The sequence below is a fragment of the Lates calcarifer genome, linkage group LG12, assembly GCF_001640805.2.
Source record: "Lates calcarifer isolate ASB-BC8 linkage group LG12, TLL_Latcal_v3, whole genome shotgun sequence".
NCBI lineage: Eukaryota > Metazoa > Chordata > Actinopteri > Centropomidae > Lates > Lates calcarifer.
Window position 1 is genome coordinate 21,973,486 of NC_066844.1, and position 24,479 is coordinate 21,997,964.

Genomic DNA, 24,479 nt, shown 5'->3' on the forward strand with positions numbered 1-24,479 from the left:
TATGTGACACTCTATACCAGCCCTCAAGCCAGGTCCCCTTTGTGTTTGGTAAAATAATTTTACATCTGGCCTGACTGATTTCAACAGAGTGCTAATGAACACATCAGTCACGTGTGATACACAATGTGTGGAAACTTGTCTGAGACACCCAAATATTTGACAAAGCCCACCTGACAACTGTGGGTTTGTTACAATAATACAATACAAATCTTGAACTTGTTAAACTACTCTTATTAATGTAGCACCATCCAAACGCCATCTGATGATGAAAATCTCATGAAAGCTTTCCAAAGTCTAAAGACATTACCCCAATGATGTCATCCACCAAACAAAACTGATCTGTATACGAATCCTTTGAAATCTCAAGAACGTGCTATACAGTGCTGTGCAAAAGTTTTACGCACTTAACATATTTAGATTCTCCCCCATGGCATCACCAAATGATGATTTCACTCAGTTCTTTTCTGTTTATTGCACTTTGTATGACATTAAGTGACATTAAGTGATAAATAAAAACTATTCAACTATTTTTGAAAGCAACTTTGCTTTACTTTTTCTGCCTAAAGATTTTGCACTTTTGTTGTATGTCTCTAAACACTCGATTCACTCTGTTATATTGATAATAAACCTTTCGGGGTCCAAAACTGTAAGTATTCTCGCAGAGGCAATGCAGAATACTCTGACTATGATAAATATTATAGAAAAGTATGATGGGTGGGCTGGGAATATTAATTAGCTGCGTCTGACGTGGGACGCAGACGTTGTTTTGGAGGAGGAAGTGAAAGGGGAAGAGAGAAGCAGGGGTAGCAGGTAGATAGCTCGCTGGCAGGCAAGCCTTCTAACAAAGTGCCAAATTTACATACCATTTGTGGATAATCTGCCACGCCAGTTTGCGACACGGGTTTTGTTAGTGTTTGCGCCAAGGACATCTCGTTTATCTAAGAATTTGAAACGAGGCATTGCCAAATTAACGCTAGCTAACGAGTTGAGTGCCAGCGAGCTAGCTAGCTAGCTAACGTAACGCCTAGTTAGCCTCTGACGCTAGCTGCCCCGAACAATAACAGCTCGCAGTCTGGTCCGGTACCGTCAACAAGTCTCCGCTCCGCTGTGGTACAAGCTGAAAGTAAGTTTTTGAGACGACAGCAGTCTGTTTTGTGTGTGTGATATGTGCTCACTCATCATGCGCTCAGTGTCCTTATTAACGCTAACGCTGCAACAGCTAACGTTAATGGTGGTGCAGTGTTTTTCGAGAAGCTGGTTGGCAAAAACAAGGCCGGCCTGTGGCTCCTCTGGGTCCACTCCAACTAGGAAGGAGATCCGGGGAGACGAGGTCGGTCAGCCGGTCGGAAAAGGCGACGTTAAAAGATGCCCCCCTTTTTAAAAATTGTCAGTGACAATATTGATTTCTCGTAATACTTAAGTTTTTTTTTGGCGTTCATGTACTCAGAGAAAGAGGGGTGCGGGGCTCACTCAGCCCATCACCTCAAACTACCCGTTTTTGGCTATGTCATATTCAAAGGTGGGTTTTAGTGACATGTCTTTACGTTGGCAAATATCGGGGATATCTCTTCTGTCAACAGGCTGTATGAGAGAAATGTTGCATGTTCCTGTCACAGTGTTGGCAGGCAGACAGGGCCTGTGTTGTGTTTTTCTGTTTGAAATTGAAGTTTTTGTTTCGCTTGTGACTCACGGGTCACGCAGGTACACGTCGTTCACTTTGTCTGCTCGATCAAAGGTACTTGAGTTAATGATATGATGTGGTTACAACGCCTATTACTTGTGCCAACAAGCTTGCCAGGACGAAATGTGACCAGAGATCTGTTGCCATCCGAACATTAAGGTCCTGTATTTCTAATTCTAGCACAAATGTTGCCTGACACCGCCTGTTTTTCCTTTTGCTGCTTTAGATGAGATGTAGACAGGGTATAAACAGAGATATGTTGCTGCTCTGTGATTTTATTTTAAATGATTAATTATAGTTGACAACCGTTCCTCCAGCACAAACAGCTCGTCTCAGGTTACGTGACACTCAAGTTTGGCTCTGAAGTACCTGTCTGGTAGTTTGGATCAACTGTAATTTGAGTTCAACACATATTCCATGAGCTGGCATGAATCGCTTGATTCTTTGAATACAGTTGCGCAGTACGACTTATGTTTATGCTGACATTGTTAACATGTCTGACTTTTTTCCACAGTTAACCTTGTAGCATACACAGTTGCGTCATATTTTATGTTCCACAGTGTACCTTCCAGTTTGTTCTGCTGCACTGGGACACTTCAGTGTTTACAGCTGAATATATAGATTTGTGTGTGGGTGCATATGGAAGGCAACATTTTTGTCAAAAACATTTATCTTTCCATTTTAATACACTGTGTGTAACTATAGAAAGGAAAAATAAAGCTTCTTTTGACAGCCTACTCTTCTAGAAATATTTGTCTGCACATGATATTACATGTAGTTGGTGCTCTAATGTGTTTTTATTTTAAAGTTATTGGTTCACTGGCTTGACTCAGTTTGATATCTTTGGGACACTAAAGCATCTGTTTATTACATGAGAACTGGTTAACCAGGAAACATGACGATGGCCTGACTTTATGACGTGTAGAGATGGATGGAGCATTGAGAAACAACTGAACTCAGCCTTTCAAATCTATATTTAGTCCCCAAGTTTGTTTGTGTCTGTTTGTGTGCCTGCATAATGCATATCAGAGGTGATTTGTAAATTCTAGCTATTTGTGCCAGCAATTTATAGGCAGAGGGGAAGATGTGTTGGGGCTTTTACACGTGACGTCAACACATATTTCTCAATATGATGATCCATGAGCAGTTAGATTCTAATATTAGCTAGTGCAGTGATGGGCAGTTTCCTCTATAAAAAAACTAATATTGATATTTTTACGATCCTTAATTTATTGTTAATACAGATACTTGCCCAGTCATCCTTTTTGATTCTTAAATAACTAATATAGATGGGACACTGACCACGAACAACGTGTGGATAAAACATAAGTGAAGGAACATTTCTTAGAAATGTAAAAATTTTCAGGATTTTATTGGGTAATTTAAAGAAACAGTTGATAGCTAAAGACAACTGCAACAAAGAATTAAACTGTTGTTTTACTGTCTGTGTTACCATTATAATTTAAATTTACACTACTTTTAAGGTGGCCAATTGGGAGAGAGACATCCATCTGATCTGAGACTGAACCTCCTGTCAGAGACCATAATCTACATTTAGAAATCAATGACTAACGCTTTGCTGTTTGTCAAAGGTTCAAGATCTTAGCTGAATTTGTTGTGTAATCATGTGACTGTGGTCTGAGCATGCTTGGACTTCAGTGATGTGCTGTCGTTCATGCTTCTGTCAACTACTCTGTGCTTCACAGTATGGTAGTCTCTTGAGTGCACTTACCCGCTCCTGATGGGAACTGCAGTGTTTGTGTTTTATGGGCTTCAGACATTGGATTTACTTAAACAGATCATGAGTCACTGTATCCATTGAATCGAAGTTGTGGGTTTTCATCTTTGTGTCTTGAAAATGTAAAAACAATTCAGAGTAGTTTTTTTATGTTCTTGAATCGGGTAATGGTAAAAACCTGTTTGGGGTGGTGGATTGGCATGTCTGAAATGTCTTTTGTGCTTTGTTCATGATGTATGTTGATTTAACGTGACGTGGTGGTGGGAAGTGGTTAAGTTTTACAGTTAAACTGTTGTTTAACAGGTTATTGTCCCTCACCAAAAACTGATAAGTCAGCATTTGTTTTCCCAAAACCAGTTACAGAATTTGTAATTAAATATGATTAAATACATCTTCCTATATTTTCTCTGTATGCTATATATTGTAGATCCTAGAGCAGGTACGATTAGCAATTAATTGATTATACAAGTGACATAAAATTACATACATTTGAAAAACGTCACCTCAGGCATTTTTCACAGCTTTTTGACATATTATAGACAAAAAAGTTCATTTATTAATCAAAGAAAGAAGAGAGATTAATCAGTGATGAAAATAATAGTACATAACCATGTATGCAGTTTGTCACAGTTCAGATCATCTTCATCGTTGTGAGGAAACACTGAATCATATTCCCATCAGACACCTGCTACTGCTTCCACTCTCACTGACAGCATGCACACCCACAGCTGACTTTCTGAGTTTTCCTTCTTGTCAATAGCAGTGTGCTCAAGTGTTTACTTGGCACAGATAAGGGAAATGTGTGACAAAAGATAAAGCAGCCTCGTATGAAATCAGCGTTTATTTTAGTCTATTCGGCCTATTTGTTTTTGGATAAGGTCTACAGATAATCCCTCTAGACTGGAACGTAGACATTTTTATTTATTTTACTGTCTGATAGCTCATTTTGTAATGTGAGTTTCCTCAATGAAAAGTGGAGTCATTTTGTTTTTAACCATGATGGAATCTTGGAAGGCAAAAGAAGAGTACTGTAAATAGATAAAAGGTGAAATAATCAATAATCAGAGGGACTAAAAAGGAGTGATCAGGACAGCACCCTATTGAATCATTTGATTTATTCCAGCATTGTTAAGCCCACAGTGGTTGACCTAATGTCACGTATGGCAGAATAATCCATCTCATTGCTTCTTCCTGGCATTTCTGAAATTGCGCTGTCTATTTCCTCATTTTTATGGAAACGTGGTTGAATGAAGCATCCCCCAGCTGTGTTTTCTAAACTTCAAAATTAATCACATTAGTATGAAGAAGGACAGTACATGATTTGCTCATTCAGTCATGTGTTTGGCAATATCTCAGGTCTTGCTTTATTTAATTTTGACAGTACCTCAAGGAAATTATGCACTTCTCTGCTCACTGCTACACAGATTTCCTAATGAAGAATGTAGAAAGCTGAAAGTAATGTCACAATCTGCATCTCTAATTGACTGAGCCAAAACACAGGAACATGTGTAATGTTCCTTTGTTGAGAACAACAGAATTGAAGCAGTTTTTGCACATGAAAACATCTCATTCTTGGAAATGTAAGTTATTAATAATAACATTTGAAGACATTACATAATGTGCTTACTTTAGTACAGTTTCAGATTTGTGATACAATTGCACGTATATATGAAGACACACAGTAGGGCTTTAAATAAATATACATGCACAGTGTCTCCCAACCCATGTTGTGTATGCTGGTGTAAATGTTCACTTTACATCGTTGACCTATTTTATGTCTGATAGTGAACAGAGATCAACACATGCTGTAGTAAGTTGTCTGCTTAGTGACAGCAATGTCAGCAGAACTTGTCGGGTGTGTCACTTGGTTTGGAGAAGGAGTCTGTCCTCTAGGAGGTGACTTCCTGTGGTGTGTAAGAGGGAAAGAGAAAGAATGATGTGTTCCTCGTGATTTGCCCAACAGCTTAGAAAGCACATGACTGGAATGAATGCTATTCAAACCTGATTGGTCCGTGGGCCTGAAACTCTACACACAAGTTTATAGTTTAATGTTTTCCAATGGCTTTGTCTACACAGAAACAGATTTACCTTTGTATTGATTTTATTGTCCCTGAAATAAAAAATAGAAAACTGGTGATTAGGTTGCGATTTGCAATGAGTTAAGTAAGGAAGACATTGTTGCGAGCTCCTCTGTATGTTGAACTCTGTAAATATTATGCTGTGTGTCTTTCTGCAGCTGTGGAAAAATGACATCCAGGAAGAAAGTGCTCTTGAAAGTCATCATCCTGGGCGATTCCGGGTGAGTCACAACACAGCATATTTCATATCAAATCCTGCATCACAGCACAGCCAGTCATCCAATAGTTATGTTCAAAAATAGTCTGGTAGGGAAAAAACCTGAATGCCAAGCGATTATTTTAGTATTGAGTTTAATCCTCTTTTTAAATCGCCTTGTATTACAGTTACTTCCTTGTTGGCAGGAGTTATTACTTTGCCATAAGCTGTCTCCAGGCAGAGTGAGACCTCTGCTCTTTACTAATGCAGCCCTCCCTACCGTTAGGCTTCTTATCAGCAGACCCAACAAAACTTAATCACTACCATTATTTTCATGCTCAGTGCTGCTCTATAAAAAGTAATTGTTTTAGCCAGCTATGCAAGTATTACTTTGTAGACTTAAATAAACATTGTGATTATAGATATTAGAGCTGGATGATACTGGAAATGTGTAATATTTCTTAAATACTTATCTCGTGTATGTTGCTGTTTCCTATATTATTTGCCATATTCTAACTATGGTTATGAAGATAACTTCTCAGTTAAAAAAGAATATTGATGAATATGATGGACAAACAGCTAGAAACATTATGTTCATTTGTCTAAAACAAAGTCAGAAAATCACATTTTTATTATATACTCTACTGAATACTGTAAATTAAACTATAGTGCCAGCGGTCAGACAAGGAAAAGGAAACGTAAAGCCACAGTTTGATATGAAACTACAATAACCAAGATACCAGACAGTATCTGATCACAGTACTCTGCCCCATTTACTCTTATCATTTCAAGTATCTCATGTTCATATAAAATCCTAACACAATTACCCACATTTTTGTTAGCCACATTAGAAATCTGTCTTGCTACCTGCAAATCAGGGTCAACACTACACCAGCCCAGTGTGTAGTGGAAATGTACCTGAAGCTGCCAAAAGAATAACTTATGCACTTTTATGAACATTTAGATGAAGCAAAAAGCGAGGTGGCAAGGTAACACGCATGAATGGACCACCAGTGAGACAAACCTACCAGTGTCCCTGTCCCTTTTATCTGTGACAGGAATAATTATGGCTAATCTCACTGTAATTTCCAAGTCACTTCACTTGTCTTTATCGCAGGAGTAAAGACTCTGTAAGTGGCTACTTCTCCACAGAGTGCTCACTAATGTACTTACACTTGAGAGGTGGTTTGAGCAATCAGATTTTAATCCGTCTCTAATACTTTTTGGATGCATTTGGCTCTTTTGATATCACACTGCTGTCTGATCTGCTCAAGATGCATGAAGTGGTACAAAGTGTAAATAGGGTCCTGATAACATCCCTATATCAAACAGTTCTAAATGAATGTAGGTAATTTCAGTACTTCCTATTTCATACTTGCTCTCATACCCAGTATCTGTTATTCTGTTGTCTATTCTCTTCTTGCTCAGTGTTGGAAAGACCTCCCTAATGAACCAGTACGTGAACAAGAAGTTTAGTAACCAGTACAAAGCTACAATAGGAGCAGACTTCCTGACCAAGGAGGTGATGGTGGACGACCGGCTCGTTACAATGCAGGTGTGGCACAGTTATAACTGGAAGGCTTACATCCTATTAGGAGCAATGAAAGTGTTCATTGCTGCATTTAAAATACAGTGTCATTTAGAACTTCCTTTTTTCTAGATCCTCAGCAGCAATTGTAGCAATTGTTCATGTTTGTATTTTTTCCTCTCCTCTGTAATCCTGTCAATTTACTCAAAGTTTTGTCTCGTTTTGGTTGTTCAGATCTGGGACACGGCCGGCCAGGAGAGGTTCCAGTCTTTGGGTGTTGCATTCTACCGTGGGGCTGACTGCTGTGTACTGGTGTTTGATGTGACCGCACCCAATACCTTCAAGACACTCGACAGCTGGAGGGATGAGTTTCTGATCCAGGCCAGCCCTCGAGATCCTGAGAACTTTCCCTTTGTGGTGCTCGGCAACAAGATTGACTTGGAGAATAGACAGGTTGGTATGAGTACATTAATGCTACAAGTACAAGTGTACATGGGCTCAAACTGATGTAAGAGTTATTTTTGTGTGGCAAGTGCAAGGCTCATATTTCATATGTAAGGTAATAAGGGAGATTGTTTGATGCTCAAGATATGGCCTTTAAAAAAATTTGACATAGTTATTTATTTGGACCATCATTGGAACTCGGCCCATTTACTACGAAGTAATCTTTATACACACTGTAGACCTTATGTTATGAGCTATAATCATCCCATTTGACTAAATATGAAAAACACAAAAAAATGCTAGTGTAATATTCCAGGCTTCATTAAAAAGTTTGGGTTTTTTTGTTGGACACTTTGAGCACATCTTTACAAATTTAAGGTCACTATATTGATGATCTCCTTCCTCTTCATACACACAGGTAACCACCAAAAGGGCTCAGGCTTGGTGTCAGAGTAAGAACAACATCCCCTACTTTGAGACCAGCGCCAAAGAAGCCATAAATGTAGAACAGGCATTCCAGACAATTGCACGTAACGCCCTCAAACAGGTGAGTCACAGTTGCATGACATGAAAAATGAAGCAGAGTGATGTGTGCTCTGTCATTGCCAAATTTCAGTTTGGTTTTTGCACAACAATGATGGTTGTTGCTTTCGTGTATTCCTACACTTATTATTTTCTCTATATTGTTGCTTCACAGGAGACAGAGGTCGAGTTGTATAATGAATTCCCAGAACCAATAAAACTGGATAGGAACGACAGAGCTAAACCTTCACCAGAAAGCTGCAGCTGCTAAAGGACAACTTGGACCATCTTCTCTCTTGGCTTTCTGAACCACCCTCTCACCGGTTGCATCACCTGCACCTCGCTCCGAGGGAAAGTACTTTCCCTGCTGGTCTTCCTCCATCACACCACTGTTCATTCCATCGTCACGACCCCCCCCACAAAGTACGCTGCACATGGATGTATCCTCCTCCCCACACTTAGCACACAAATTAATACACTAGCGTACTCTCTTAAAAATACTCTTGACAAATCCAGTGCCCAAAGATCACATGAGAAGAATGACACCCCCTCTGACTTGATAGTGAGTGATCTCCTGTCCTGCCCACCCATTTGTCTGACTGTGGCCCCTGACTCTCACACTGAGGGGGCAAGATGGAGCCATGTTCAAAGAGTGCAATTGGGAACTCTAGATGGATTGGCTGATGCTCTGTAATGTGAGACGATGTTGGCTAATGTCAGCATCCCAAGTATCTTATTCTCACTTTCTGTTTTCTGTTTGCTTTCTGTTGCCTGTCAAGAAATAATCGAGTTGAACTATATATATACATATATATATTTTAATTGGCTGATGTTATTTTTCAAGCCAATCTGAAACACATACTTGTTTTTTTTGTTGCACTTTCTTTTTATGTTTTTGCCTTTAAATGTTAGAGCGGGATGACTGATTTTGGACAACGTCAGCTACCACACACCTTTTGGTAAGCTTCAAATTAAACCTTCTCACTTGTTTTCCCTGTCAAATATACCCTGAGAATCTGTTAAACAGTTTGGTGATTGTATTGCCTTTTCCCTTCAAGGTTGTATGTTAATGGGTTTATAACTGCCTCACAATGCAGAAGAAATGTTCCTATGTAGACATTAAGTAAAAGCTGATAACGCAGTCACAGTGTAAAAACATGGATTAATTCTTGATATATTAATATTTGCCTTTTATGTAACATTACTTGTACTGCTACTATTACTGCTGTATGTGTTACGTCCTTCATCAGACATGTTTCAACGCTATGGAATTACAATATGTGTCACCAACACAGCATACACCTGTCTTCTGTCATGTCTTTGTTATTGCTGTTCTCTCTCTATCTGCTTGTAGCTCAGGTTGGCTAAGTACTTAATATTTTTAACGGATTGTGTATTACGGTGTATAGACAGTAAAGGTAAAAGGCTGATGGATTGAACTGAAATGGATGTTCTCTCTTTCCATTTAAAGAAAAGATCCAACTTTTTGCCCGGGTATTACTCCTCCTTATAGAAAAAAATCACTGCAATGCCAATGATGTTGTCAAAGAAAATTGGGATGTCAAATAATAAAACTCTTGAATATATTAATGGTTTAGCATTATGTGTTTCGATTTCTGTATTATTTGGTTAATTTTTTGCATTTTCTCAATGCATCTAGACTCCTCCTCACTTGCATAATGTACAGTATAGTTATTTTTTTGAAACATGAGAATTGTGACGCTTGGATGAGCTGCAGTGTTTGAAATGTCTGGTAAATCATCATCATTCATCAGGATTTTTCCACTTATTTACCTCTCCTCAGGAGTCACCACTTCTTAAATCAGCCATGCATCCTGACATACCCCTTTTTCACAACAGACATTTTGCCTTGCCAGTGTGGACAAATTAACAATGTCTTTTTCACATTTAAGTGTAACAGAGACGCAGCCGTGCACAAAACCAGGACTCTGAAACCAAAGCAGCTAAATGCAATTTAGCCATCATTAATTTTATCATTTATATGTATGCTGTTTCTACTGTGACATGTCATAATGTGCTCAGTTCAAAAAAAAAAAAAAAAAAAAAAACATGGTCGGGACACTACTATCTAAATCATTCTAAAATGCTACAAAATATTTAAGGTCTCTAGGAATATGTAGACCTTGTCACATTTTGACATGTCATAGCAGGAAAACCACAGATGTAATTAGTGACTAACGATGGCTGCATTCCATTTAGGTGAATGACTGAACAGAACCACTATTCATGATATTTAGTTCTACCTGTGTTTTTCCTGCAATGACAAATGGTCTAAAAGTCTATTCCCATGCCTATTCAAGCAAATACAGTTCATAGCTGTCACCCAGTGTACAGACACTTTGCTTTTCCCTTCACTGAACCTGCTATTCTGGACCTGGCTTAAAAACATAATCAGGTGTGAACACAGCCAGACCTGTAGAGAAAAAGAGAGAGGAAGCAAACAAACTCAGAACTAATTTATATCAGTTTATTTACTGTGTTATCTCTTTACACGAGTGTTTCAAAAAGCCCATGTCATTTTGGTTGTGATGAAGAATTATTCCCTTCATTTTGGACAAGTACAGAAACAGAAGTACCCCGTTAAACAAATATTTATACAGGTAGGTTCCGCATGTTTTCTATCCTATGATCTTTTTATTCTGCGTTGAGGCAACTACAGGGATTGTTCTTTGTTTTTTTTTTCATTATACCCCAATGACAAGAAATGTAGATGGTATTTTTTGTGACATTTATTGTAATGTTTGTGTTTTATTCGTTAGCTTAATAACCCTGCCACAGCAACAGCAGCTCGGAGGCAGAACGGAATTCCGGTATGTTCACGGAAAAAAAAACTCTGACAAGTGTAGCTGCTTCCGCCTTTAGCCGCCTCTCCTGATACAGAGAAATGGTAAGAGAAATTAGAGATATGTGCTGATAAACCGACTTATTTTAATCGTTATCACATCAAACCATGTCGATATTGAGCTGCTACCACAGCTCGACCAACACTGTGTGCGTGTAAGGAAGCGCAGCTCGTTTTTTCCATGGGTTTCATTTGAACTAGCTAAGCAGGTAGTTAGCTTACAGGCTAACGTTAGCTGCTCGGTTTCCTAGCTAAGAGGAAACAGCGGAGAATATAGAATTCTGTGGCGTCATAGGACCGATAGAATAGTGCTAGCCTGGTCGTGGCACTTGTTGCCAGGTAACGTAGAATGTTAACCATAATGATGGACAAGGAAAGATACTGGTGAACTCTGACTGCTGCTGCAGCTGCTGGTACCAGCTGAGCTGATGATGCTGATTGACCCTTTCATGTTGTGTTAGCCTCTCTGGAGCTGCTTCCTCAGCATTAACAAAATTCTCACTGCTAAATCATGATTCATTTATCAAGATACCGTCAGTATTCCCAGTATTACCGTCAGTATGTTGTACAGTGCCACTGATGCATACAGTGAGGTTAGGGGGTAAGATCCACTGCACAACATCTCGTCTGAAATAGCCTGGACATACCTGGCTTTGAGAGGCCAGTATCAGTATCAGTTTTTAGATCTTTAAATCTTGTATATAAACACGCAACATTTAGGATCCCTACATTTAATCGTTAAAGAATTGTGAGCATGTTTTTTCTCAATGCTCTGTGGTGGACTAACAGTATGGCAGCTTTTTCTCATCTTCAAACTTTTAATCTTCCATACACTGACACTCCAATATGTCCTCCTTTCTGTCAAATGTCTGAAAAGATTCAGAGGTTACAGTTCTGTCTTCCCCTATGAGATTGTGGACGTTTGTATCATGGTTTTGGTCTCAGTTTCAGAATGCAATGGTGCAATGGTGTCACATATAGTCTTTTTGCATAAATCTACTGTAAGCTCATTTATGTCTCAAGCAAACATCTACACATTTAAGTGTAGTCTGTGCAGATTAGAAATCTCATCCTGGGGAGTGGAAGTTTATCTCTTCAAAGATGGCACATATATGTTCATTTTATTTTCATTGTATAGAATTTCTGGGACATTGACAACAGATGTTATAATTGTGCATTACTTGACATGACAAGAAAATACATATAAAATTGTCTTTCATGAGTCAGCTAAAGACATGCTGTTACAACTTGTGCGATTATTTGAGTAAAGTTACACATTTATAACCTGTTTAGTGAAACCCTGTGTGACATGATTCTACTCTCTCTTGCTTTCCTTCCTCAGACTGCAACCTTGCGCCCCTATCTCAATGCAGTGCGTGCCACTCTGCAGGCCGCCCTCTGTCTGGAGAATTTCTCCTCGCAAGTGGTGGAGAGACACAACAAGCCAGAGGTGGAAGTGCGGTGAGTTCATCATCGTCGGCTTTGAGTGCCACTTCTGAGTGATTAAAAACAAACAAGGGTTTAATCAAAACCAAAATTAATTGTTGTGCGTTTCTGCCTACCTCCAGGAGTAGTAAAGAACTGCTTCTGCAGCCTGTGATCATCAGCCGTAACGACAAGGAGAAAGTTCTGATCGAAGGCTCTATCAACTCCGTCAGAGTCAGCATCGCTGTCAAGCAGGTCAGTCAGGCTCAAAAAAGATGATTACACACTAAGTGGAGATTAAAATGATAAAATGTAAAGATTAGAACTGTATCTGCAACCCTAACATCTGTTTGCCTGAATCTGCTGCTGCAGGCTGATGAGATTGAGAAGATTCTGTGCCATAAATTCATGCGCTTCATGATGATGAGGGCAGAGAACTTCTTCATCCTCAGGAGGAAACCAGTTGAGGTGAGCATTGAAAATTGGTCAGCTACATTTACAAGCTTCTCAAGTATACTGTATATATACAATTTGCTCAAAATTTCCTGATACATAATTAGTTGTCCTGTATAAGGAACAGTGAAACAAATCTGAAAAAAAGTTTGTTATATGAACTATGATCAATCTTAAAAACCCCCAGAATTCAGTCTAGTTAATGTAGTCAGGGCTGAGGTAAAGATAGGCAGGAGTTATGCTGGAATGATTAGAGCTCCTGAATGCGCTTTAAATATTTCACTTAGTGGAGGTAGCAGAACAAAAAGTGTGTTGTTATTTTTAAAATACCAGTGAAAGTAAATGATGGTTGATATTTCATCTAAAAGGTACATGTGACGGGATCTTTAATACTCATCTTGTCTTTTTCTTTTTTTCTTTTTTTTTTTTGCAGGGCTATGACATCAGTTTTCTCATCACCAACTTCCACACAGAGCAGATGTACAAACATAAACTGGTGGACTTTGTCATTCATTTCATGGAGGAAATTGACAAAGAAATCAGTGAAATGAAGCTGTCTGTCAACGCCAGGGCTCGTATTGTCGCTGAAGAGTTTCTCAAAAATGTAAGTTGTGGTTTTCTATCTCCATTTTGTTATTCGCGAAATTAGTATTATATCAGGGTGACAGAGCTTTATATTGTTGCGGTTTGTGTTCAGTTCACTCTTCATTGCCAAAACAAGTTTTTAATATTTGTATGGTTGTTATGGTTACATTATAACTATAACATCTATAATATATTTCTTCTTCGTGTGTTTAGATTTTTTGTAGCTTAGACCTTGTTTTTGTTTTACTCTTGCAGTTCTGAGAGAGAGGATTACATTCCTTTTGCAATCTTGGCCATCACTGTGGAGCATTCACAACACAGGGCAGAAACGAGGCAGAACAACATCAGCCAGGAGAAGTTAAGAAATGTACAGTAAAGATGTACTGGCCAATGGGGTCTTGCCCTTTAACCTTAAAATGTCCCCTGTGCTCAAAAATATTGATGTTTGTACATAATGATTATTCACACCTGACATTAATTTCTGCCTTTAGAAGTCAGGGCAGGTCCTTAAAAAAGATATTTGTAATCAGTATTAATGAGCACAGGGTAATATGGAGGTTTCTCAGATAGTTTTTTTTTTTTAATATATATATATATATATAAAATATGCACATAAATTTCATTTTGCTATGTTTTGTTACAACAGACCTTAAATCACAAAGGCAATCAATCGTTACACATTTCTTGTTTTAGTACAGAGTAGACCCTGTTGTAGATGGAAATTAGAATAAATATACTTGCTGGCAGTAAAGATAAATAAAAACACATTATACTTTGCATTTTAGTGATTAGTGGATTTATTTAAAGATCTATTGCGGTTTTATGAAATTGTGAATCAAAAACACATTTCACAAAAAACACATTTCATAACATTTCAGAAAACAAAACATCTCAGGAAACACTACAAGCATTTCACAAAACACAGCAACATTCCAGATTATGTAAAGGATGGGGAAGTGCTATCATAGGCTCACAAAGTGCGTAAGGTTTGCATCGCCGCAGTTGCTCAAATCAATCAGAAATCATTAGAAGCTTTTATCGAGTACCAAATGTTTAGAAGCTGTCAAAAAATAGCTAATTGTAATATCATAATCATTCAGTTATGCAGAGATTGTAATCATTACTGCCCTGTTTTTGGTTCATTTAAATGCACCATCTTTCACCTTTAGACAGAAATGCAGTGAGCAGTTTCTCTTTCACTTTCTTTTTAAAAAAAATAATATTCAGACATTTTGCAGAAGTTCTGTTTGCATTTGGTCTTGGAATGGAAGAATTTATTGCCTCTCTATCCTCTCTCTAATGGCCTAAGCTATTTAATCTGTTGCTTAACAGCAATTTCTCTGAGCTGTTGATCAGTTACAGGGAATATGAACTCCAACACATCAGAGAAAAAACTCAGTAGCTTTTCAAAATAGCCTAAGGAAATACTTATTCACATAAACATAGCCACATAAGATTCATCTTCTGCAAAGAGGTCACTGCATACTCATTCATCATCTGACTCTCATCCCAACCACAGGTGAAGGTTGGAGGCATTTTTCAGTCAGCTTCTTTCATTTTCCTGATTAACAACAACTTTTGGTACTCAGTAAAAGCTTCTCATGATTTCTTGGTCTACCTGACATCCTATGCAAATCACAAACAAGAAGTGTTGTCCCCACCTTTACTGATTACTTATCTGAAAAGTAGTGTTTTGTTAAATTTGTATTTTGTGAAATGTTGTGTAAGAATAAGAAACAATAAAAAACAGAAGCCCCTTATTTCCCCAAAACATTGAAGGTTTATTGAGGATTTTGACAGCTCAAGACAAACAAGGCATTTGGAATGATATTTTCAGTATAGTTATATACAATATCAAATTCATAATATTATAGAAATTGCCCAGAGTTCTCAGAAATTGACATACCGTACAATACATGTGGATTTCCACACAAAACTTACATCAAACAAACATGCGTGTACAGTTTGCACAGTACCGTATTTTATACACCCAAATAAAACAAGATATCCACTTGAATGATTAAGTCATTCATCAGCCATACAGTGCTTTTTTAAGTGTCATACTTAAGATCATAGATTAACGTGTTGGTTGCATTTACATTTGCATTTATTGGGTCTCTGTGGTGTAAGAATTTTATCTTCACCTCTGGAATGTTCTGAATGATCTGAAATCTTTGTTTACTCAGAGTATGTACAGAGTATGTTTCACAATAGTCAGGGAGTAAGGACTTTGATCAAGAGCATTTTAAATGAAGTAGCTACAGTCTCCTCACATTTTTTGGGGGTTATGAAGAAAAACTTCTTCACAGACACAAGAAGCACATGGCAGTATACACAGTGCACAATATACAGTAGATATTAAATATAATCATGGAAAAATATGGTTAAAGTTAAGGGAATATTACAATTGCAACAGTAACCCACATATCAAAAATATTGGCGTTTTGGAGCTACAGTAACAGTGCAGTTCACAACAAACGTATAAAATGGATTATATTCAGTGAAAGTGCTTTATAGAGTCTGGGAAGATACTTATTTCTTAAGATCAGTTAAAGAAACTGCCATGTTGGGCAGTTTAACAGCACCATTTCCCATAATGCTCTTCAGTGGTCCTAACAGAAAGTTGGACAAGGTCTCAGCTGTTACAGGAAGTGCAGGATGTTAGAAGTGTGCTGGGACTGTCTGTAGAGCGTCTTCTGTGCTGCGCTGCACATTCACATTCTGAAACAGTGATAAGAGAGGAGAGGACTCAGTTACAGTCCCACATTGCTTATCTGACATTTAACAAATTGACTTTTGAGCAGTCCCTTTATATATTTTCATGAGCGGAAATTAATAGTAAAATTATGAGGATATATTCATGCTTTTCTATGTAATTCTGATACTCTTTCTTGTGTGTCTACAGTGAAAATACTGCAGTATATGAATGGAAATTGTGAGGGTGACTAAGATGCTTTTCAGGTAATAGTTTTTAGTCATAGAACAAAACTTTTGATTACAGATTACAGATCAAAAGGCAGTTATGGTTCAGAGTCCTTTTAAACCACAGAATCACCTAAATAACAAATAACTATAGGGTTAGGGTTAGGTTAGAAGGAATGTGCACAGACCCACATATATGGCTACTAAGAATGGCTACAACTTCTAACTTAACCCTAACTAACCCTAACCCCTTTACCAGATTTACCATTTTAATTAATTCTAAATTTAAAACCTGTCTTGGCCTGAGGTAATCATGCTCCTTGTTCATATTATCCTTTCACAGATCCCTTCCTAACACACTTTGAGAAGAGAACCCTAACCCTAATCAAGGAGCTGGCTTCTCTTCTATATCTTTTTCTTTTGCGTCTCCTCCTGCTCTAGGCCAGTGCTGAAAACAAAGAAACAGCTAAGAGGAGAGCATGTAGCCAGTACATTACTGACACCTTAGAGTATACCCTTCCTCTAACCTAACCCTAACCCTAACCCTTTTTTAAAACTAAATTCTCTCTGTGTTTCCACAGACAGAAACTATTCCATGGCTCATATGGGCATGTAACTGCTGTTTCAAGAGACTTGAAAATGTTCTGTTCACAATTTATCAGTTAGATGGTTCTGTGGTTTAAAAGGATTAAACCATGACAATGTCTCCAATAACCTAAGTTTAAAAATGGTTGTTTTAAAAGTTGTCTGTTGCTTTAAAAATATTTTACTCGCACCCACAAGTTCTATTCTTATACATTTTGGGCTAACATTCATATGGAAAACTTGCAAACCTATCCTTTAAAGCTTTACTGAGACAAATTATTCAGTGTGCTACTCAAACTCCTACTGATATGTGCTGAATGTGACTGTGTACACTTATTATCTGAGTGCAATGCATCTTTACAAAACAGCCAATCACTGATGTTCTCACCAGAAAAAAGTAACAGGAGAAAGTGCTTTTTTCCCAATTTTAGACATTTATATTTACAATAAGTAAAATTTGACAAACACAAAAACATGGAAAAAAGTTACATTTGATTAAATAGGTTAAGCATGTTTTATCCAACAACCAGGTTAACACTATCACTGATGATTTCATTGTAAATGGTGTACATCAAGATTTTAGAAGGCAGTGCAGATTACCCTTCACATTTAAACAGGAAACAAGTGTTGACAAAGTTTAGCTTAAAACAAGAATAATGTAATGAAAATTAAATTGTGCGTTGTTTCATTTGCAGCAAAAATAAACGCTGAGGTTAAATGCGTTTGTCACATTTGTCTCTTCTACATGTAAGTATAAAAACAGCTAGTTATATAGCATACATTGAAATGATCTTCATGTTAATACAAAACACAATTGGAGTAATATTCATTATTTTTAAAAAAAGCATAATGTTTAATTATAGATGGTGACAGATTTAAAAACAACTTTAATGAAATGTGCTTATTGTTTTGCTCTTATAGTATTTGTTCCACCACACACACAGTTAACCCCTAACCCTGCATTTCTACACTTGTGAGGACCCTAACTGACATAATGCATTGCTTAGCTCTTAACCCAATGACTAAATGTTTGACCCCAGTCCTACCCCTAACCTACCCTGAACATTAAAACCAAGTCTGAACCTTCAGTCTCTAAAAGTAGTGAGGAGCAGCCAAAATGCCCTCACAATGCTCCTTAAGTCTTAAAGTCAAACAGGTCCTCACAAAGGTAGATATAGCATTCTCACAAACACACACTAATAAGGACACTACAATGATTTTCATTAATTTCTTTAAACCCAATCATAACCTTAATTTAGTCTTAGCTCTAAATTTCAGTGGTTTATCTTTAAGGGAACCAGTTATTTGTCCCCACAGCTGAGTGATCCTGAAAATGGGACTCCAGTTCCTACAAAGCTGAGAAACCAACAAACAAGAAAAAAAAAAAAAAACGGCATGATGTCGTCCATGTCTGCTCCCACTGAGAGATAAAAATGAAATCAGAGAAGGGGTCAGGATGGAGGTAGAAGTGTCAATGTAAGTGATGTCACAGCTGTCTTGGTCGCCATCGTGGGTCACTGGTGGACGGAGACTGAACATATTTACATTCTCTGTGCAGTAAGAAGAAAGTGACGGGTCAGCGCTCACTGCTAGGCCTGTTTCAGGAAGGAGACACAGATAATATAGTGTGGAAGACATAATGTGCCTCACATGGCCTCTACACTCTCCTGACTGAATTGTATGTCACAAATGAGCTTGTCTTGAAAATGCAGTGAGATGAATCACCCCTTATGTGGATTCATGATGTCCACATCTTCTGCTGACAAACATTTCTGTGTGCAGCCTGGGATACGTACCTCTGGTCTGTCTCTGTGTGTGTTCACAGCGTCCACGCCTAAATAGACAGATTCCACTTTACAGCCTAAGTAAAAGCAAGCAAACAAAAATCATAACTAATTAGATCCAGAGTAAATAAATCATTAAGGTTGATTTTGCTGAATATTTATGACTAAGGTTTGCAAGATTACATCAAACTAGATTATTATAAGTGGTGAAGTCAGAAAGCTCAGAGACTGGTGAACAAACTCACAATAATGTAGCAGGTGTGAGAGATAACTTTCTTGAGTCAGGAGTCCACTGGACCTATGTTACTCTGTTTTTTTTTTTTACTCTGGTATTTGCTGATCATCACGAGTGTTGAAAGGTAGGTCTACGCCTACAACCACAGAACAAAAACTGGAAGAGTCCACAATCCACAGAGTTTACGTAAGCCAAGATGTGCAGGCTTCTGACCACTGCTATGACATTTTTTGACCATTTTTGACCATTTTTGACGCCATACATACTATGACATTTTTTGACCATTTTTGGTGATTTTTGACGCCATACTATACTATGACATTTTTGGACCATTTTTGACGCCATACTATACTATGACATTTTTTTTTTGGTGATTTTTGAGGCCATACTATACTATGACATTTTTTGGACCATTTTTGAGGCCATACTATACTATGACATTTTTTGACATTTTTTGGTGATTTTTGACCCATACTATACTATGACATTTTTTGGTGATTTTTGATACTATACTATGACATTTTTTGACCATACTATACTATGACATTTTTTTGGTGATTTTTTGACGCCATACTATACTATGACATTTTTTGATTTTTGGTGATTTTTGAGCCATACTATATGACATTTTTTGGTGATTTTTGACGCCATACTATACTATGACATTTTTGGTTTTGACGCGCTATGACCCATACTATACTATGACATTTTTTGACCATTTTTGACCCATACTATACTATGACATTTTTTGGATTTTTGACTACTATACTATGATTTTTGGACATTTTTGACGCCATATATACTATGACATTTTTTGGTGATTTTTGACGGACATTTTTTTGATTTTTGACATACTATACTATGACATTTTTTGACCATTTTTTTGACGCCATACTATACTATGACATTTTTTTGGATTTTTGACCCATACTATACTATGACATTTTTGGACCATTTTTGACGGCCATACTATACATTTTTTGACATTTTTGACCATTTTTGATACTATGACATTTTTTGATTTTTTGGCCATACTATACTATTTTTTTTTTGAGGCCATACTATACTATGACATTTTTTGGTGATTTTTGACCCATACTATGACATTTTTGGACCATTTTTGACGCCATACTATACTATGACATTTTTTGCCATACTATACTATGACATTTTTGGACATTTTTTGACGCCATGACATTTTGATTTTTGACCATTTTTGATACTATGACATTTTTTGACCATTTTTGACGGCCATACTATACTATGACATTTTTTGACCATTTTGAGGCCATACTATACTATGACATTTTTTGGACCTTTTTGACGCCATACTATACTATGACATTTTTTGACCATTTTTGACGCCATACTATACTATGACATTTTTTGGACCCATTTTTGACGTTTTGATTTTTTGAGGCCATACTATACTATGACATTTTTGGACCATTTTTGAGGCCATACTATACTATGACATTTTTGGGCATTTTTGACGCCATACTATACTATGACATTTTTGGACCATTTTTTGACGGCCATACTATACTATGACATTTTTGGGACCATTTTTGAGGCCATACTATACTATGACATTTTTGACGCCATACTATACTATGACATTTTTTGATTTTTGGGCCTACTATACTATGACATTTTTGTGCATTTTTGACGCCATACTATACTATGAATTTTTTGACCATTTACTTGATGAATTTTTGGATTGACCATACTATACTATGACATTTTTGGACCATTTTTCAGGCCATACTATACTATGACATTTTTTGGTGATTTTTGAGGCTAGCATACTATACTATGACATATACCATTATTGAGCATACTATTTGACGTTGACATTTTTGACGGCCATACTATACTATGACATTTTTGGACCATTTTTTGAACGCCATACCTATACCTATGACATTTTGACATTTATGGTTGACCATTTTTGACGCCATACTATACTATGACATTTTTTTTTTTGACCATACTATACTATGACATTTTTTGGTGATTTTTGACCCATATACTATGACATTTTTTGGTGATTTTTTGATACTATACTATGACATTTTTTGACATTTTTGGTGATTTTTGACCATACTATACTATGACATTTTTTGTACTATTGACATTTTTTTTTTGACCATACTATACTATGACATTTCCATACTATACTATGACATTTTTTACATGACATTTTTTGCCATACTATACTATGACATTTTTGGACCATTTTTGATGACATTTTTTGGTGATTTTTGACCATACTATACTATGACATTTTTGGATTTTTGACCCATACTATACTATGACATTTTTTGATTTTCCATACTATACTATGACCCCATACTATACTATGACATTTTTTTTTTTACTATTTTTTTGACGAATACTATACTATGACATTTTTTGACCATTTTTGTACTATACTATGACATTTTTTGGTGATTTTTGACGCCATACTATACTATGACATTTTTTTTTTTTGATGCCATACTATACTATGACATTTTTTGGTGATTTTTGAGGCCATACTATACTATGACATTTTTGGTGATTTTTGACGCCATACTATACTATGACTTTTTTGACTTTTTGATTTTTGAATACTATACTATGACATTTTTGGACCATTTTTTTTTGATACTATATATACTATGACATTTTTTGACCATTTTTGAGCCATACTATACTATGACATTTTTTGAGTTTTTGGTGATTTTGACCATACTATACTATGACATTTTTGGACCATTTTTGAGGCCATACTATACTATGACATTTTTGATTTTTGACATACTATACTATGACATTTTTTGGTGATTTTTGACCCATACTATACTATGACATTTTTGATTTTTGATTTTTGACCATACTATACTATGACATTTTTTGGTGATTTTTGATGCCATACTATACTATGACATTTTTTTTTTGACATACTATACTATGACATTTTTTGGTGATTTTTGATGCCATACTATACTATGACATTTTTGACATTTTTTGGTGATTTTTGAGGCCATACTATACTATGACATTTTTGACCATTTTTGACTACTATACTATGACATTTTTTTTTTTGATTTTTGACCATACTATACTATGACATTTTTTTGACCATTTTTGACCATACTATACTATGACATTTTTTGGTGATTTTTGACCATACTTATGACATTTTTTGATTTTTGACATACTATACTATGACATTTTTGACATTTTTTTGATTTTTGACCATACTATACTATGACATTTTTTGGTGATTTTTGACCCATACTATACTATGACATTTTTTGACATTTTTGGTGATTTTGCCATACTATACTATGACATTTTTTGGTGATTTTTGACCCATACTATACTATGACATTTTTTGACATTTTTACTGACATTTTTTGGTGATTTTTGACCATACTATGACATTTTTTTTTTTGACCATACTATACTATGACATTTTTTTTTTGACCATACTATACTATGACATTTTTTGGTGATTTTTGATACTATACTATGACATTCCCATGACATACCTATGACATTTTTGATTTTTGAATACTATACTATGACACCATTTTTTGACGCCATACTATACTATGACATTTTTTGGTGATTTTTGACGCCATACTATACTATGACATTTTTGACCATTTTTGATGATTTTTTTTTTGACGGACATTTTTTTTTTTGAACTATACTATGACATTTTTTGATACTATACTATGACATTTTTTGGTGATTTTTGACCATACCTATGACATTTTTTTTTGGTGATTTTTGAGCCATACTATACTATGACATTTTTTTTTTTACTATACTATGACATTTTTTGGTGATTTTTGGCCATACTATACTATGACATTTTTTGATTTTTGACCCATACTTACTATGATTTTTTTACTATACTATGACATTTTTTGGTGTTTTTTGACCATATATACTATGACATTTTTGGACCATTTTTGACGCCATACTATACTATGACATTTTTTGGTGATTTTTGACGCATACTATACTATGACATTTTTTTTTTGGTGATTTTTGACATACTATACTATGACATTTTTTGGATTTTTTGACGCCATACTATACTATGACATTTTTTTTTTTTGGTGATTTTTGACCATACTATACTATGACATTTTTGACCATTTTTGATACTATACTATGACATTTTTTGGTGATTTTTGAATACTATACTATGACATTTTTTGACCATTTTTGACGCCATACTATACTATGACATTTTTTGGTGATTTTTGATACTATACTATGACATTTTTTGGTGATTTTTGAGCCATACTATACTATGACATTTTTGGACCATTTTTGAGGCCATACTATACTATGACATTTTTTGGTGATTTTTGATACTATACTATGACATTTTTTTGATTTTTTGAATACTATACTATGACATTTTTTGATTTTTGAATACTATACTATGACATTTTTTGTGATTTTTTGACGCCATACTATACTATGACATTTTTTGACCATTTTTGTGATTTTTTGCCATACTATATATGACATTTTTACGCCATACTATACTATGACATTTTTTGACCATTTTTGAGGCCATACTATACTATGACATTTTTTGGTGATTTTTGATGTACCTATGACATTTTTTTTTTTGATTTTTGACCATACTATACTATGACATTTTTGGACCATTTTTGACCATACTATACTATGACATTTTTTGGTGATTTTTGACCTATGACATTTTTTTGATTTTTGAGATACTATACTATTTTTTTACTACTACTATACTTTTTTGGACCATTTTTTACTATACTATGACATTTTTTGGTGATTTTTGACGCCATACTATACTATGACATTTTTTTGACCATTTTGACCATACTATACTATGACATTTTTGACCATTTTTGATACTATACTATGACATTTTTGGACCATTTTTTACTATACTATGACATTTTTTGACCCATACTATACTATGACATTTTTTACTATACTATGACATTTTTGGTGATTTTTGACGCCATACTATACTATGACATTTTTTGACCATTTTTTGAGGCCATACTATACTATTTTTTTGACCATCATACTATACTATGACATTTTTTGCCATACTATACTATGACATTTTTGGACCATTTTTGACGCCATACTATACTATGACATTTTTTGGTGATTTTTGATACTATACTATGACATTTTTTTTTTTACTATACTATGACATTTTTGGACCATTTTTGACATACTATACTATGACATTTTTTGGATATACTATGACATTTTTGGTGATTTTTGACGCCATACTATACTATGACATTTTTTGGTGATTTTTGACCATACTATACTATGACATTTTTTGGTGATTTTTGACCATACTATACTATGACATTTTTTGGTGATTTTTGACCATACTATACTATGACATTTTTTGACGCATTTTTGA

At 35.9% G+C, this 24,479-nt stretch overlaps 3 protein-coding genes across 8 annotated transcripts in view; 2 read left to right on the top strand and 1 right to left on the bottom strand.

Annotated features, from left to right (window-relative positions):
- Positions 1–758: 758 nt before the first annotated feature.
- LOC108881496 (ras-related protein rab7) lies at positions 759–9,773 on the top strand. The gene is made up of 6 exons (XM_018673537.2): positions 759–1,123; positions 5,656–5,718; positions 7,122–7,248; positions 7,456–7,674; positions 8,084–8,212; positions 8,363–9,773. The coding sequence occupies exons 2-6, from the start codon at positions 5,666–5,668 to the stop codon at positions 8,456–8,458; spliced, it is 624 nt and encodes a 207-aa protein (XP_018529053.1). The 5' UTR covers positions 759–1,123; positions 5,656–5,665; the 3' UTR covers positions 8,459–9,773.
- A 1,188-nt stretch (positions 9,774–10,961) lies between these two features.
- arpc4 (actin related protein 2/3 complex, subunit 4) lies at positions 10,962–14,290 on the top strand. Its single transcript, XM_018673547.2, has 6 exons — positions 10,962–11,095; positions 12,393–12,511; positions 12,619–12,730; positions 12,848–12,943; positions 13,362–13,532; positions 13,769–14,290. Exons 1-6 carry the CDS (start codon positions 11,093–11,095, stop codon positions 13,772–13,774), a joined length of 507 nt encoding a protein of 168 aa, XP_018529063.1. The 5' UTR covers positions 10,962–11,092; the 3' UTR covers positions 13,775–14,290.
- A 980-nt stretch (positions 14,291–15,270) lies between these two features.
- The window catches only part of LOC108881498 (6-phosphofructo-2-kinase/fructose-2,6-bisphosphatase 4), a 60,574-nt gene continuing 51,365 nt past the window's right edge, over positions 15,271–24,479 (bottom strand). For 4 of the 6 annotated variants that reach the window (XM_051074794.1, XM_018673542.2, XM_018673543.2 and 1 more), the window contains 2 exons: positions 18,817–18,881; positions 15,271–16,234 (listed from right to left, as the gene is read on the bottom strand). In XM_051074794.1, the coding sequence (XP_050930751.1) occupies positions 16,175–16,234; positions 18,817–18,881 (125 nt within the window). In that variant the 3' untranslated portion in view covers positions 15,271–16,174. Of the gene's footprint in view, positions 16,235–17,520; positions 18,616–18,816; positions 18,882–24,479 lie in introns of those variants that run through there. The other 2 variants (XM_018673540.2, XM_018673541.2) reach the window with 2 other exon arrangements.